The following is a 16,925-nucleotide window of genomic DNA, read 5'->3' as shown; positions in this document are numbered from 1 at the left end:
ACTTTGTTTTCGTTTTGTGTTAGGTGCAAAAGTTCCGTAGCCTACTTTGTAGAACACTCGGTGTAGCATAGTCTTTACGATTAATTAACCGTGACGTTTTAAAGCGCGGTTAATTGTGAAATCCGGTAATCGCTGCATCCCTACTCTCAAATTCACACAGGTGTCCTAGTAGAGTAACCACAAGTGTAGTTCATCACATGAACATTAACCATTAACATTTGACCACCAGTGATGGGAATAACGGCGTTATAAATAACGCCGTTACTAACGGCATTACTTTTTCCAGTAACGTGTAATCTAATTGATTACTCTTCTCATCTTAATAACGCCGTTACCGTTACTGCCAAAAAATGCGGCGCGTTACTATAACTGATGAAGCTGTTTTTTGTTTTTTTTTTCATCAGACCAACTAGATCTCTGAGCGAGAGGCAAATACTTTTTTTACTGTTCTTCCTTGGTTAGTGGGCAGAGCACGAGACAAGCGCATAAATGCTGACGATTGGCTGAGGTAGAGTAAAATGTCATTGTAAGCCAATCAGAGGTAGAGTTGGGCGGGTGTTCGAAAGCACGCATAGTAGTGATGGGCATTCGGCTCTTTTGACTCAGCTCACTGAAAAAAGCAGGCTCTTTTGGCTCACAAACGGCTCTTTAAATGACTTTGACTATAATATTTCAATTTTTATTACATAATTATTTAATTTCTATAGGCTAAATTTGTAAAAATAGAGTCGGCTCTTCAGATATGCGAGCCAGCTCCCGACGTTCACCTAAAAGAGCCGGCTCTTAGAGTAACTAACTCTTAGAATCGCGAACGACCCATCAAGCTCATTCGCGAACGAGTCGATCCATCATCACTAACGCTCATTCGCGAACGACCCATCATCACTAACGGCTAACGCTCATGAATTGCGAACGACCCATCATAACGCATAGTCGGACAGGACAGGACACACAAGGAACAACACAAGCCAGTCAGTCAACGAGAGACAGGTATGGCGACGAGCTTAACAAGCTTAATTTAATTTTGCCCAGTTGTGGCCTGTTGAGGGGCAATAAATATCAAAAGTTCCAAAACATCTATTGTGTTATTTGCATTGATCCACTATATAAACATAATATCTACATACATGGCATTTGATTGGAGGCTAGTCTCACTTTGTCCCACAGCAACATTTTTTTTTTTTGATGTGTGTACAATGTTTCATGTTTCTGTTAATAATGTATTGTATTAAGTGTCCATTTTATTATAATATTCAGATTTATCATAAATAATTGAACATGCACATGTATTGTAAGTTCCGTTAAAGAGGGGTAGAGGTCGGGTCACATTTGAGCATTTAAAATTTTATTTTACTTGAAAGTAACGCAATAGTTACTTTTTTAAGTAACTAGTTACTTTTAAAATTTGTAACTGAGTATCTAATTGAGTTACTTTTTGGCAGAAGTAACTAGTAACTGTAACTAATTACTTTTTAAAAGTAACTTGCCCAACATGTGTACAAATAGGCAAAATGGTTTTGTTACCTTTAGGAATAGTATAGTACAATTTTATTTTGTGCTGTCTGTCTTCCAAATTAATCCCACTTTGATTCACATTTTATTATCTAATAATGCAATGGCATTCATGCAGTGTTTCTTAAATGCACAAATACTTGTGATGGCCCCTGAAATAAACTTGCTGAAATATGCTATTACTTAATTAAAGACACATGTGGATTTAGGAGTATGCCTGAGCAATGCACTATATTTTCTTTTTAATTAATGATCAGTACTCACAGCAGTCGTCACATTAAATGTCAGGACCTGGACTGCGTTTCCCAAAAGCATCGTAAGCCTAAGTTGATCGTAGAGACCATTGGTGGCAATTGTTCTACGATCAACTTAAGCTTACGATGCTTTTGGGAAACCCAACCCAGGTCGGCCATGGTCACAGCACGAGGGTTCGACACAATGAAGCTGGCACTCAGCTGTACACGATACAACAGACAGTACCTAATCAATGATGATCTAGAAATGGATTTGAACACACATATATTCGCACACATATCACACACAAACCTGAGAAGTGGACACTATGTAATTGTGCATCAGTTCAAGTAATTTTGTCTTACCCTAAATTGGGATAAATGAAAAGAAAATGTTATGATGGTTTTGTGACTGGACAGAAAATAATTAAATTATATATTTGCATTGTACCTCCTCAGAAATAAGAAAGTCTAAATAGCCAGGCTTTAGGAAGGTAAAGGATATTTGTTGGAGCAAATAGCGTATAAGGTCCTTCTTCTTCTAAAACTTTAGCCACATTGGTTTTCTGAGAAACAGAAATATCAAAGGGGTCAGAAAAAACCCCCCTAAATAAAACAACAAAGAATCCTGAAAAAATAAATCAATTTTCACAAAAAGATTAAGCAGTATACAATGGTTTTCAACACTGATAATAATAAGAAATGTTCTGAAAGATCATGTGACTGAAGACTGGAGTAATGGCTTCTAAAAATTCAGCTTTGCTATCAAAGGAATGAATTACATTTTAAAATATATTCAAATAGAAAACACTTATTTTAAATTGTAATAATATTTCACAACATTACTGTTTTTACTGTATTTTTAATCAAATAAATGCAACTTTTGAGAGTTTATGAGACCTCTTTCGAAAACATTACAAAAATCTTGTGAGCAAATATTTGCCCTATAATAAAAGGCAATAAAAATATCAAATGTCTTAAAGCGCATGAATTTAGGGTGTAATCGACTTTAAAACTCTGTACCTCAAGCAGAGACTTAAACTGAGAGAACTTTCCATTTTTTGAGAGAATCTGCAACAAGTTTTCCTGAAAATAAGAGATAAACAAATTGGCACGCCTAACAAACAAAAACAACATAAAATATAAACAACTCCAATTTGCATGTTAAATCAGTGTATGACATTTATATAGCACAAATTTCCAAGAAATCCGTCAGCTTCACAAACCTCTTTCTCTTTTAAAGGAACTGCATCCATCAGCTTATCAACCAAATGAATTATTCCATTTGAGGCAAAGATGTCTGGCTCCACAAGCGTTCCTTTCTTACGGCATACCATGGAGACGGATTTTTACCTGCTCTGCCTTTTATAATAAAAGTTTGCCAGTTTGAGACACAATCTAATGATTCTCTGTCATCATCACACACACACACACACACACACACACACACACATCCATAGCACATAGTTTTCACCAAAAAAGAGTGTTCAGTGCTGACTCTTACCGAAAGGCAATTGTTCTCTTTCATATGGTAAATATTTCATGTGGCTTTTTTTAAAAACAGTAAAGCTGGAAAACACGCTGGATCTTAACACCTGTCACTGATTTCCAAGGAGATTTACCTGATTCGTTCATGACTTTACAGCTGGCCAATGACATTCTCATGATTATTTTACCCAGCATTCCACGGGACATGTCAAATGATACATGTCAAATCAGGGAATTTCTAACTGAGGATTTGCTTATAATTCATGCATCTTAAAGCAATACATTTACTACATTTTACTACTGCAACCACAGAAATGTAAACATTCACTGCAAAAAAAGACTTTTCTTACTTAGTATTTTTCTTGTTTCCAGTCCAAATATCAAAAAAATCTTACATCAAGATGCATTTAGATGAGAAAAATGACATAAGATATTAAATCTTGTTTTCTGGGGAAATAAATAAAAAATAAGTGAATTTTTGCTTAAAACAAGCAAACTTATCTGTCAATGGTCTAAGAAAAATAATCTTGTTTCGGTTTGAAAATGTTAAAAATGTTATATTGCACTAAGACTTTTACAAGCAATCACATAATATGCATGTTGCATGAGTGTGAATCTCACCTGTGATGTTGCACCAGCCACCCAGAGTACTATCTCAGTCCCCAGCAGCAGGATCAGACCTCCACAGATTGAGTTAAGATGAACTTCATGGTAATAATACTTCCTATTTCTGTCTTACTCTGAGGTCCTTCACCAGACTGTGGCCACACATGCTGGCCTTCTGCCTTTTCAACAATCCCTCCCTCTCTCTTTCCTGTACCACAGCAAAGAGGTACACGACCTTCCCCTAAAAATTCGGACACATAGGCCTACCTAAATCCATTTCACATTACACATAAATCCTTCACACTTTCATTAACATGTATAGACCAGAGAAAGACATTAAACAAAGATGTTACATGATGTGTGCACTGCAAAAAAAAGCACATTTCCGTTTTTTTTATTGTTTTTCATAACAATTATCTACACATTCTTAACCTTAAAAACTCTCCTCATTTATAAAAGCATCCCCTCCAGGGGATGTGATCAATATAGCCTATTTATGCAGTTTTTTGAGGATTTTTAATTGTTGGCATTTTTTTATTTGATTTACCTCTAAATTATGAATGTGTTGGTCTTAATATAAGTTTAATTTGAATGCATGTTTGTCCCAACAGGCTCGTATGGAGTTGGGTGAGAAGCAAAAGCGAGAAAGAATCAAGTACACTCGGGTTTTTGTGAGATTGAAAGGACTGTGTTAAGAATAAAAAGGACTTTAGCATTTAACTGAGCATATTTAACATATAGGCTACTTAAAAAAAAACAAGGTTAGACATAAAACATAAAAGGCAGAAGAACAGAAACGCTTACGCTTAGACAGGGTAAAACCATTTTAAATAAAAAACTTCAATAAATTAATAATTTAAATCTATCTTTTATTATTAGTGGAACTTATATATAGATTTTAGTTGGATTATTCATATATAAATAATAATTTAGTAATATTTTTAAGTTATTCTGCAAAATTGATCTCTTGGCCTTGTTCCAGTGGGACAAACTGAAAAAATAGCTACATTAACAAACATTAAATCGTTATTTTTAAGCATGGCTGATACAACGTAATAGATAAATTGAAAACCTTCCCAAATTGTACATTTTCCTCACATATCCCACACATGAATAATTAAGTAGGTCGATTTGCATGCAGCGGGTCTTCTTCGTTGGTGTTTAGAGGACCACGCGACAGGCCACGCCCACTCTGATGCGTTCCTCCTGACCTGAGCAGAAGCACGTGATTAGGCGTGTTTACCTATGATACAATGTAGCGTCTATGAGACCATCATCAACCTCAGCCGAATAATCAATTACACGCTTACGTTCAGGATCAGAATCAGTTATTGGATTTACATTAGGGTCTTCGCTGACAAATAACTGCTCGATGCATCTGAGAAAAGGGAATCGGAGTGTGTAGCCTGCGGGCGAGCGAGTCAAGCGGAAAGGTAACACGATTAATATATTGTTAGTCTTTACACATTTTACGTTGTTGTATATGCATTTTAAACGTTTTTAATTGTATTTCAATTGCCTTGAACGCATGGCAGCCAATGTAAGTGAAATGCAAACGCTGTCAGTGTAGTTTAATAGGTCGCTGTGGCTTTGAGGAAGTTGACATTGAGCGTGAAATACTAAAATACGACTGTGGAAGTGACCTACAGTGTTAGTTGGACTATTAGTCAATATCTTCAGACGACGTTTTCACTGCATGTTACATGATCTGTGCCTTTTCTATGCCAGATTGCCAAATCACATGGAATGCTGTGTCGGGCTGTGTCTCAAAACCTAAGAGCTGCCTACTACCTAGACAGCATTTTTAGGAATCATAGGATCCCAAGAAACGTTACAATTACACGTGGTGCCCAAAATGTTGTCAGTCTAGTCCGCTGGCTATAGGTTTTTGAGACTTTGTGTTGTTTAGAGATATTTTCTATGACTGTTACCGAGATGTAGCCTACAACACATTATTCGAGATGTAGCTTACAACACATTATTGTTTTAAATGTTTGATTTATGACAGTGTGATGATTAAATAATTTTTATAATACACCAATTAAATATTAAATGTGAATATTCCTACAACAATAATGATGACAATAAACCTAATAATTACAAACACAATATTGTTGTTGATGAATAAAGTATATTAATTATTACCATTAAATATACCATTTATCGGTAGGCCTGATATTTCAAAATGTAAATATCAGTTAAAAAAAAAGTGATAAAACTGATTATTGTTTTATCTCTGTTGTTGGTTTGTATCTCTAGAGTGGGCTCTTTTGAGGGATACTGGACAACCAGATGTATTCCTAAATCTCTGCTGCTATCCTCATCATGGGTGTTATAGAGGAGACTGACGTAGAGCGTGAGTAACACTCTTGTCCACTTTGCCCAATATATATACTCAATTTCAACTAATTTAATAGTCCACACATAAACACAAGCACTTGTAAGCATGATCATGTCCCACTTGTCTAGAGTTATAATATGCTTAATGTTTTTAAGTTATACATCGCTTTGATTTTCATCTCCAGTGTTGTAATGCTTATGGCCGCTGACCAAATCTCTCTTAAAGGGTTAGTTCATCCAAAAATGACAATTCTGTCATAAATTACTCACCCTCATGTCATTCCAAACCCATAAGACTTTTGTTGAAGCTTTTTGATGAAATCTGAGAGCTTTCTGTACTCTCCATTGGCAGCTAGACAGAGATCAAATAACTAATATGAATTGAGTGGTTTAGCCCAAATTTTCTGAAGAGACATGATCGCTTTATTTAGAATTTTATTCACATACATTCATCAACTCACACATCAGTTGTGGTAAACAGAAGCTCAAGCATGTTTGCTTGAAGTGCCAGAAACAGCAAGGTTCATTCTCGCGTGTTGCTCAGCACTTTTGAGCTTCCACAAGAGGCTTGTTCTCGTGCGTTAAGCAAGTATGTTTGAGCTTCTGTTTATGTTCACTGATCAATGTTTATATGTGAATAAAAGCCTAAATTAAATCTGTTCATCATATAAAGCGATCGAGTCTCTTCAGAAAATTTGGACTAAACCTTTCAATTCATATGGATTAGTTTTACAATCTCTTTATGAACTTTTTGAAGCGTCAAAGCTATAGTTGCATGGATGGTCAAGGAGGGACAGAAACCTCTCAGATTTCATTAAAAAATCTTCATTTGTGTTCCGAAGATGAACAAGTGTCTTGCATGTTTGGAACGACATGAGGGTGAGTAATTAATGACAGAACTATCCCTTTAAGGCTGCATTTATTTATTTATACAGTAATATTGTGAAATATTATTATAATTTCAATGATAATGTAATGTAATTCTAATCTAATGTAATTTATTCCTGTGATGGACAAGCTGAACTTTCTGCCACATGAAAAAAAAAAAGTAGTAATATTTCTGTGGAAACCATGATCCATTTTTTTTCAAGATTCTTTGGTGAAATAGAAATATTTTTTAACATTTTAGCCTAAATGTCTTAACTGTGACTTGTAATCAATTTAGTGCGTTTTGCTGAATAAAAAATAATTTCTTTACAAACAAACAAAATCTGACTTACCCCTAAACATTTGAATATTAATGTATATCATGATTATTCGCATATTAGCTCTGCCCTAACAGCTTTAGAGATGGAGAGGCAGAGTAATTGATATAGATAAGTCTATATGTGAAAGCACCTGTTTTTCATTTAAAATGAACTCCCACATTAATCCAGTCATGGGCTTTCTTTTATCCCATTAGTGTCTTTCAACACTGAATTCTTTAGGTTGGATTTAAAGCTAATTGCCCAATGAGTATGTTTAGGCAACTCATTTACTCTGTGTGCTGTAGGTAGATTAGAATAATCTCATCAGATGGGACTGTATGTGAAGATTAAGTATGGTTAAAATGTCCAGATGTTGCAAAGTTTGTATCAAGATATTCTGCATTGCAGATTTTCCCCCTTACGTTGTACTCTCTGTGTTGTGAGTTTAGGAGCAGGAGTGAGTCATATCATGAGGCATCCATCATGTCCTCAATGCAGTGCTTGTGACCCACTAGTGCACGAGTTAATTACACTAATCCCAATGATTAATTGATCACCCACTCACAAGAGTTGTGTTTGTGTTGGTGAGAAACAGTAATGTCTGCTGTTGAAAGAATATGTTTGTGTAGGACTTTTGTATCTGGATTTACTGCATAGTATGAGATAGTAAGACTAATAAAAATGATTTAAGGTCAGTTTGTCCATTGAGAAACTGGCATAGTGGCAAAACTATGTGAAAAGATGTACTTGTATACAGTACTATTAAAAAGTTTGGGTCAGTATTTAAAAAAAAAAACTTTTATTAAACAAGGATGCATTATGATCAAAATTGAAATGCATTTCTAATGTTACAAAATATTATATTACAAATAAATGCTGTTATTTTAAACTTTATATTTAGAATCCTGAAAATAATGTGTCCCAGTTTCCACAAAAATGTTTTAACATTGATAATAACGTTTATTGAGCCCCAGATCAGCATATTAGAATGATTTCTGAAGGATCATGTGACACTGAAGACTGCAAAAATGGCTGCTGAAAATTCAGGAATAAATTATATTGTTAAATATTGTTAAATATTGTTAAATTGGAAAAGTTTTTTTTTTTTTACTGTTTTACTGTGTTTTAGATCAAATTGGTAAGCATAGGAAACTTTTTTTAAAAACATGAAAACCCCTTTTGAACGGTAGTATAATTGGCTGCATCCGGAATCGCATACTCTCTGGAGTAGGTACTTATTTTGAATAATTAATTACTTCATGAATGCTAAAAAAAATATGTTCTATAGTATGAATGTGAGTAGTATGAATGAAATTTTTGCCATGTCGTCATTATCATGTGACCTACTAGCATCAGTTGCGTAGGTTCACTGCCATTCACAAATCCTCTCCTGTGGCCTCATGGGATAGTAAAGTGTTGTTCGTACGCATGCTTCAGAATCTCGCCTGAAGTAAGATCATGTGGGTGCTTTTTGCCTACTCTTTTATGAGTACTGTGAATTCGGACATACTACTTTTGTCACATACTGTTTTCGCCTACTATATAGTAGGGAAGTAGGCCTATATAATAATAGGCCTACTTCCCTACTATATGAATGTCCATTTATCTACAAATACGGATACAGCCACTGGGTTTGTGTACCAGTACACACATTTCAGAAATTCTCCATCCTGTTCTGTGCTCATATTGATGTGCATGTTTTTATCCTATCAGAGGTGACCCTGGCTCTTTTGGATGCTGCCAATGACAAGGATCCGGTGGTGCAGGAACAGGTCAGGAAATCCATTTTGACACTAGGGAACCAGCAGCCTGATAAAGTCCTGTCCATGTGTCAGGACTACCTGCTCAAACACCCCAAGGTCAGCCAAAGATTTTTCTTAAAACATCTGAACCTGTTTTGAAAAGGTTTTCCAGAGAAATATTATGTTCTCTCTTGAAATTTTCAAATGCTTGTCTCTTGTGTTTCCATATGATTTCCTCTGTGAAGACTATTAGAATGGGTTAAATAGATTAAAAAGCATCAAATATCATAAGTTATCATGGATTCAGTCTAGTCTCTGTAGCTAAAATAATATTCAAAGGTTTGGGGTCAGTAAGATTTCTTTTAAAGAAATTAAAAAAAAAAAATGTTTTCAGCAAGGATACATTAAACTGATCAACTGAACAATAAAGATATTTAAAATATTACAAACGATTTTAAATAAATGCTTTTTAATTGAATGGTAAGTTAATCAAATAATCCTGAAGAAATGTATCATGGTTTCCTCAAAAATATTTGAAAGCATATCCCCAGAAAGAAAGGAAAATAATTCAGTGCGTGTTTCTTTATAAAGGAAACACACATTAATGTAATATGTAATAAACCTTTTTACCTGTAACCAGATCTCTTCTTTTTATCAATTTGTAATGCCTAGGCATGGCTGTGTTGCTCTTGCCTGCCTCTGATTTGGCTCATGTCTGTTTTAATAGTTGACCAGCTTTGTCAGATATGAATGTAGAGTTTGCTAAATTTGAGACTGTGTTTTTACTGATTTAGTTTTGTGATAGCATGTCTTTTATAGTACATTTTATTAGTACATGTGCATGAGCTTACTTGCAAGTCACCTTTGTCCTGTGTAGCTGGTGGTCGTGCACAGAATGGTGGTCTTGCAAACCATTGAGATGGTGGTGAAGAGCAGGATTGATGACATCAGTTACCCCAAGATCAAGAGTGTTATACATCTGGCATCAGATGAGATGACTAAATCAAAGGTGAGAACTGATTTACACTACTGTTCGAAAGTTTGGATCGTTAAGCTTTTTTAATTTGTTTTTTTAAAGAAATTCATATTTTTGTTCAGTATTACATTGATCAAAAGTGACAGTAAAGACATTTATAATGTTACAAGAATATTTTAAATAAATGTTTAATTCAATTAATCAAAGAAAAAAAATCTGTCACGGTTTCCTCAAAAATATTAAGCAGCACAACTGTTTTCAACATTGATAATAATAATAAATATTTCTTGAGCACTAAATCAGCATATTAGAATGATTTCTGAAGGATCTTGAAGACTGTAGTAATGATGCTGAAAGTTAAGCTTTGCCCTCACAGGACTAAATTACATTTAAAAAATATATTCAAATTGAAAACAGTTATTTAAAAAAAAAAAAAAAAATAGAGGAAAGAACTGGGTCTATTTTGAGTGAGTGTCTTGCTTAAACCTTTCAATGACATTTAGGAAAATAGTTATGTGACAGGTTACTCCTAAACATGTCAAAATGTAGTATTTAGCATTATTTTTAATTAATTCATTTCTTTATTTATTGTTTGTATATTATAATGTGCAACACAAATTTATGATTTTCTTTATTTAAACATATAAAACAAATTGTCTTCTTTTGTACAGGAAGTTGTCCCTGACTGGCAGCAAGCAGCCAGTAATATACTAGTTGCTGTGGGAAACAAATATATTAATGACATCATGGAGGAGATACTCGGGAAGTTCCAGCCGGGAGTTTTGCCTCACTTCTTTGTGGTCCAAACACTAGCCAATCTCTCAGACTCAAATGGTACATAACCTTAATCAAAATTCATTAAAAGTTTTCTCTAGTGATGTCTTTCTTTTATGAAGCTCTAATTTAATTTGATTAATTTTACAGAATTTTCAGCATAAGTGGATTTTTGAAGCTTTTATTTTAGTTTTTAACTAGAAAAAGGAAAGGGAAGTTACAGTTTGACCTGCAAACTTTAGTCAGGAAGTTAGCAAATTATGTTATCATGCTTTGTTGCATTTGACAGTTGATCATTCTTTTTTTCAGATCCTCATTTAACTGAACCGTATTTATTATTTTTACCATCACATTAGTACTTATTATTTTCACTTCCTATAAACTTTGTTTGGAGTCAACACCAGTGTTTCCCAACCTATTTTGTCTTATGCACATTATGTATAACTAACAGTTTAAACTCCCCTTAGGCCTGGTCATTATTTTAAGATAAATTATTTGAATAATAACATAGAAGTATCTCCATAATGCAGATTTGTACTGTTTAAGTCCTGTGTTCTTGTTTGGTTACGTTTCTGACCTGTTTTGACCTGTTTGACCTCTGCCCCACAGTATATGGGATGGTGCCATTTCTCAGTGCTATATTGGGGACCATGTTGCCCATGCTGGGAATGACCAAACAAGACAACATGAAATGGGTCTTCTCTTCCGGTAAGCTCAATTACAGGTCTGCATAAAGTGTTACATTTTCTGTGTCAGCTAATCGACAAAATGTGAATAAATGTATACACTACTTTCAGAATTTTGGGGTTGGTAAGATTTTCAGCATCATTACTCCAGTCTTCAGTGTCACATGATACTTCAGAAATCATTCTAATAATCTGATTTGGTGCTCAGGAAACAATTCTTATTACCGTATTATCAATTTTAAGATCAATTGTGCTGCTTAATATTGTTGTGGAAACGTGATCGTTTTCTTTCTGGTTCTTTCATGAGAATAGAAAGGTAATCCATATTTATTTGAATTTTTTTTTTTTTTTTTTTGGTAACTATGTAAAAGTCTTTACTGTCACTTTTGTCATTTTTGAAAGAAAGTATTACTTTTATTCAGTAAGGATGCATCCTTATTTTTTATTGTGACATGGCTTCTCATCTATTTACGTTTCCTCTTAGCTCTCTGCCGGTTTAGCGAGAGCATTCTAGAGTATCTGGCCAACCTAGACAAGGCTCCAGACCCCACTGTGCGTAAAGACACCTTCTCCAGTGAGATTTACTCAGCCTACGACATCCTGTTCAACAGCTGGATCCAGAGCAGAGAGTCCAAGGTACCCTCAATGAGACAGAGCACACATCCAATTACAGCTAACTCACTTTTGAGTCTAAAGAGGGACATGAACTTTTGCCAAATGGGTTCATTTCAGTTTTTCTTTGGAATTGAAGCAGGGGAAAAAAACATGTGAGCCTGTGAACTAAATCTGCTTTTTTCAGAGAGGTGGATTTCTTTGTAATTGCTGAAGATTGGATTGTGTGTAGTACATTTATAAAATAATGGAGGCATTACAAATCATGCATTTTATTCAAGACTGTCATTTAAATATACCTTGGTCACTGATCATCAAAATAACTTCTAACTTTACTTCCAATCCACATCCATTTGTTTTTTTTATCTTTTCAGTCTGGCTTGGTTATTTTTTTGCCTTTTTTCCCCCCGATTTGATCTAATGTGAGTGTGTGTTCATCCATGTACATGTTTGTACCTGATTGTTCTCGCGTGTATCTTTCGGCAGCTGCGTATGACTGTTGCAGAGGCTCTCGGGTCAATGAGTCATCTGATGGCACATGATAAACTGGAAGAACAGCTTCCCAAACTCCTTCCCACCATACTGGGCCTCTACAAGAAGAATGCAGAACACTACATCATCAGCAAGGTAAAGTCCTGCTCACCGTTTCATCTGATTCACAATTACAGAAAAAGGTTTGGTGGAGGTTAATGGGTCAACCAGTTATTCAATCCAAGTTCAGGTACTTTTCCCACTCTGAACTTTGAATGTTTCTTCAGTGTGTTCAATAAAGACGTGAAAACGTGTAATTGTTTGTGTTGTTTAATGACTTGGTTCATGACTGAATTAGATCTCTGCCTGCCTAATGTAGTCTAATGCTGTTTGTGTTTGTTCAGAGCTTGTGTCAGGTCCTGGAGGCCTCTGTGAATATGGGCAGCAGAGTGTTGGAGACACAGATGGATGGTCTTTTACTTGCTCTGCACCAGCAGGTCTGTGTCTCTCTCAATCTCTCTTTATGTGCACCACCTTTTACAGACCTCTAAATCTCTTGCTTAACTTCTTGCAATTGTGTTTTCATTTTGGTAGAACAGGTTTTAAGTTGCCTAACCACAGTGTTACAAAGAGAGCAACCCAGGGCCATTTAACAGTTTAACTTAATAGGAAGTGTTCACAGAAGTTCACCTCTGTGGCCTTGGAATTTGTTTTGATTTAAGTTGAAATCGGCTTAGAAAAGATGTTTATTGACTGATGTTTTAATTTACACCATTTATTTTGAAATTTGAGAATTTTTCAATTAATCTATTACATTTATTTTAAACTTTACACCCTTTTTTTTTATTAGAAAACCAGTTTAGTTCATTTAATTGCCTTTATGCTTCATCACTGCATTTTTCATTAAAAAAGCAAGTTTTTAAAGTTATTTTCTTTCCAGATATGCTCACCTGTAGACTTCAGCAACCCTCCAACTGTGAAAAATCACAACGAGGTCCTGCGATGCTTCAGTATCCTTGGTGAGTCTTGTTTAAACCTTTTTTTATTTATTATTTTAAGGTGCATGCAAATGTAAAATCATAGAAATCAATTTATTTTACTAGCCATGTGGTCATGAACTCAAGTGAAGTCAGCTGACTGCTGTTTGCAATATCTTTGTCATGTGCTGATGGAGTCTGAGCTGAGATTAAGTTAAAGTGTCTGACCAGCCAGAAGGCTCTTTCAATCAGTGAGATGATCTTGTACAGTTGTGTGCTTGGTGCTGATTTGAGTTGACACACACCAGCTGGATTTCTCTCCTCTCGCGGTTGTGTTTTGTCAAGCAGATGCAAGGAGTTATTATGTGTTTTCTGTGTGTGCATGTCAATCATGATGTTTTAATCATGAGTGTGTCATCCAACAGTGAAAATAATAGGTGTTAGTGCTAGATCTGTACTGAAGCAAGTGCATAAATTAGAAAAAGTACTCCTTACATTTATGAATGGTTACATGGGCACATTTTTTATTTATTAGTTTAGTTCCCAGGTTTTTACCTATTCATTTTCAACTTGGGTCCTAAAACAAAACCTGTCAAATACCACTGGTCTAGATAATGAAGCAGAGACTTTATATGGGCTATTTATATATTGGATCATTTACCAGACATTAAAACCAGACACCATTTATTAGTGTGTATACATTTGAACACCAGTTTTGGTGGTCCATTTATTGGCACAGAACACTGTCAAAGTCTATGATGGTAACTGAGGGTGAACTTGACAAATGTAATATTTTGCTGTTTTTGGTCCCAGCGAACACGTTCCCCGACCGCCTGATGGTGTTTGTGCTCCAGAGGTTGGAGAACAGTAACGAGAGGAACAGAATGGGCGCACTGGCTGTTCTCAGACACCTCATCAACTCATCCAGTGAGTTTTAAACATGTAATCAAATACGTCAACGATTCCTTTCACAACCAGACACTCACATCCAGATTGTCATACTTGGTTATGAAAGGATCTGAATATTTTGCTGAGATAGTCATTTACAGATCTGTTTTTTAAAACTCTACCATGTCTGTTCAAGCCTCCACTATGGAAACCAAGAAGCTCCTAATTCTAACCAGCATCAGGCAACCTCTGGCTGACCACAGCAATAAGGTACATAAATAAATCCTCTGAATGTGATATGTGACAAAACATGGGTGTTTCATCAACTTTAGACAATGTTGCCCCAGTGGACCTTTAGAAAATAAACTCCCTTAAAATACATTTGTCACACTAGTTTATTTAATTTGTCTACTAACATGTTCGAAAGTGAATGTTCATGCATAAGAGTCCCCCCCCTGTTGCTATCATTTATGCTGCAGTGTCATTGTCACTGTTATGTATTGTTTAATGGAATTATGTGGTGGAAATGTTTTTTTTTGTTTTTTTTTCAGGAATAAATGTGCAGAAATTCTGAGTGTTCAGAAAGGTCTTAATGATTGTGTTTACCTGTGCAGGTGAAGAAGAGAGTGGTGCAGGTGATCAGTGCGATGGCTCATCATGGTTACCTAGAGCTGGAGGGAGGAGACCTGCTCGTCCGCTTCATCATTCAGCACTGTGCTCTACCAGACACTTATCATGTACAAACAACCTTTACTGGCTACACATTTCATTATCTTACTGCAGTGTCACATGACTGTAGCTGCAACTGAACTTTCTGCTCACTGACCACATTTTAGATTCTGTTTGATAAGTCTACAAATCTCACTTGATTTCCCATGCATTGAACTGCAAGATTGTTAACGATCTGTTGTTTCAGACCTCTTTAGCATTCAATTTAGCAAGCTTGGTCAGTCCATAGTCCATGTTGAGTCATATGTCAGTGCATAGCTTAGTTTTTAAATATTTGCATTAGCTGGGGTGATTCCCTTTGTTTGATAGCTTTGAACAATTATTGGTTTTAGCCTAGCCTTAGTTATGCTCGGGTGTGTAATACAATATCATGGGTAATAAAATGTGTTAAAATTCATACAGCGAGGACAGCGACCACCAGACCCAGAGGAAGTGACCAATGAGGCTCTGCGTAGCATGTGTGATAACACGCTACATCTTTTCACTACTACAGTGGGCCGGCTGACTGATGTGAGTACACGCAATTGTACAACTTCCGCAAACAAGTTAAAATGGTTTCCTTAGATGCTTGAAGTCATGGTTCTTATTTCAAAATGTGCAATGTTTTCTTGTTACTGTTGTGCAACGTTATGATGATTGACTGATATTGCATGTCATTTTATGCATGCCCGGTGAACTTGATGAATGTCATATCTCTGCCATTATTCTTAAGGGGAGCTGCCATTGAATAATTGGGCCTGATTGTCTGGAAGTGTAGTGATTTAAAAATCAACCATATATAGCCAATATTGATCTGAATATTAGGGGAACATCAATGTCTGTGGTGGTGACAGTCGCACTGCCACTAAATCAGACACATGCACATCTGCAATGCGTCTTACTATCTTGAAGACAACTCAATGAAACTCTTATATAGTGAGAGATGGGCTTTGCAGTCATTCAGCACAGTCCATCATCTTCACAGCCAAAGTCAGCAGCCTCAGCCCCGCATTGCTGCTTGTAAGAAAGAGTGTCTAGAGAAATATTAGATCTTTTTTCCTGTGAGCTTCCCAACATCAACAGCAGGCCGTTGACAGGGATCTCTCCTCAGCAGACAGACGAAGACAGTTTATGTGCCGATGAGACTGTCTCCATTCACGTTGCCAAAACGCATTCAAATGATAACCAGGAAAATTTCAGGAGATGCACATCTAGCCAGACTATTTTTAGATTTTTGTTGTGTCTTACTTGTTAACATGTTGTTTTAAAGCACTGAATTTACACTTTTATGAGATTTATTGTGTGGATTTATCAAGGTAGACACTGAAACCAAATAGGTAAGAGCTTTCCACTGGATAATTAATACAGTGATTAATATGTTTCTTCTTGCAAGAAGTTATTTAATCTGATGCAGTGAGTAGCTTCACATTCCCTAAACAACCATGTCGGAAGATATCCTGTGGTCATGGAAAAGATGTTACTTTGTTTCAGTAAGGTCAGATTGGTAGTCTGCATTAAGCAAAGAAAACAACTAAGGAGATTGCTGAAACTGCTAAAATTGGGTCCAATGCGTAATTAATATCTAGAAGGATATCTTTGAGGAAGAAATGTGGTCAGAATTTTCTTTTTTTTAATGATCCTGATCAGAGATCTCTTAAACATTTGGTGAAATCAAATCATAGAAAAAAAAATCAACAGCAGAACTCATAGCTATGTGTAATAGTG

At 35.6% G+C, this 16,925-nt stretch overlaps 1 protein-coding gene and 1 long non-coding RNA gene across 3 annotated transcripts in view; one reads left to right on the top strand and one right to left on the bottom strand.

The window, feature by feature from the left end:
• Positions 1-379: 379 nt before the first annotated feature.
• Positions 380-761, bottom strand: LOC130097215 (uncharacterized). The gene is made up of 2 exons (XR_008808269.1): positions 639-761; positions 380-606 (listed from the first exon to the last, which is right to left on the bottom strand). It is a non-coding gene; the product is annotated as an uncharacterized LOC130097215 (long non-coding RNA).
• A 4,274-nt stretch (positions 762-5,035) lies between these two features.
• The window catches only part of mroh1 (maestro heat-like repeat family member 1), a 34,724-nt gene continuing 22,834 nt past the window's right edge, over positions 5,036-16,925 (top strand). For both annotated transcript variants that reach the window (XM_056263988.1, XM_056263987.1), the window contains exons 1-14: positions 5,036-5,272; positions 6,099-6,195; positions 9,080-9,225; positions 9,986-10,117; positions 10,756-10,918; positions 11,468-11,566; positions 12,029-12,180; positions 12,643-12,783; positions 13,032-13,124; positions 13,568-13,646; positions 14,418-14,531; positions 14,689-14,762; positions 15,107-15,229; positions 15,624-15,731. In XM_056263988.1, coding sequence (XP_056119963.1) covers positions 6,165-6,195; positions 9,080-9,225; positions 9,986-10,117; positions 10,756-10,918; positions 11,468-11,566; positions 12,029-12,180; positions 12,643-12,783; positions 13,032-13,124; positions 13,568-13,646; positions 14,418-14,531; positions 14,689-14,762; positions 15,107-15,229; positions 15,624-15,731 — 1,455 coding nt within the window. In that variant the 5' untranslated portion in view covers positions 5,036-5,272; positions 6,099-6,164. The remainder of the gene's footprint in view (positions 5,273-6,098; positions 6,196-9,079; positions 9,226-9,985; positions 10,118-10,755; positions 10,919-11,467; positions 11,567-12,028; positions 12,181-12,642; positions 12,784-13,031; positions 13,125-13,567; positions 13,647-14,417; positions 14,532-14,688; positions 14,763-15,106; positions 15,230-15,623; positions 15,732-16,925) is intronic.

This window comes from Rhinichthys klamathensis, unplaced genomic scaffold (genome assembly GCF_029890125.1).
Source record: "Rhinichthys klamathensis goyatoka isolate OS25496 unplaced genomic scaffold, OSU_Roscu_1.1 h1tg000211l_1, whole genome shotgun sequence".
In the NCBI taxonomy this organism is placed as follows: domain Eukaryota; kingdom Metazoa; phylum Chordata; class Actinopteri; order Cypriniformes; family Leuciscidae; genus Rhinichthys; species Rhinichthys klamathensis.
The sequence above is the reverse complement of the archived record's forward strand: the minus strand, read 5'-3'. Positions and strand labels throughout refer to the sequence as shown.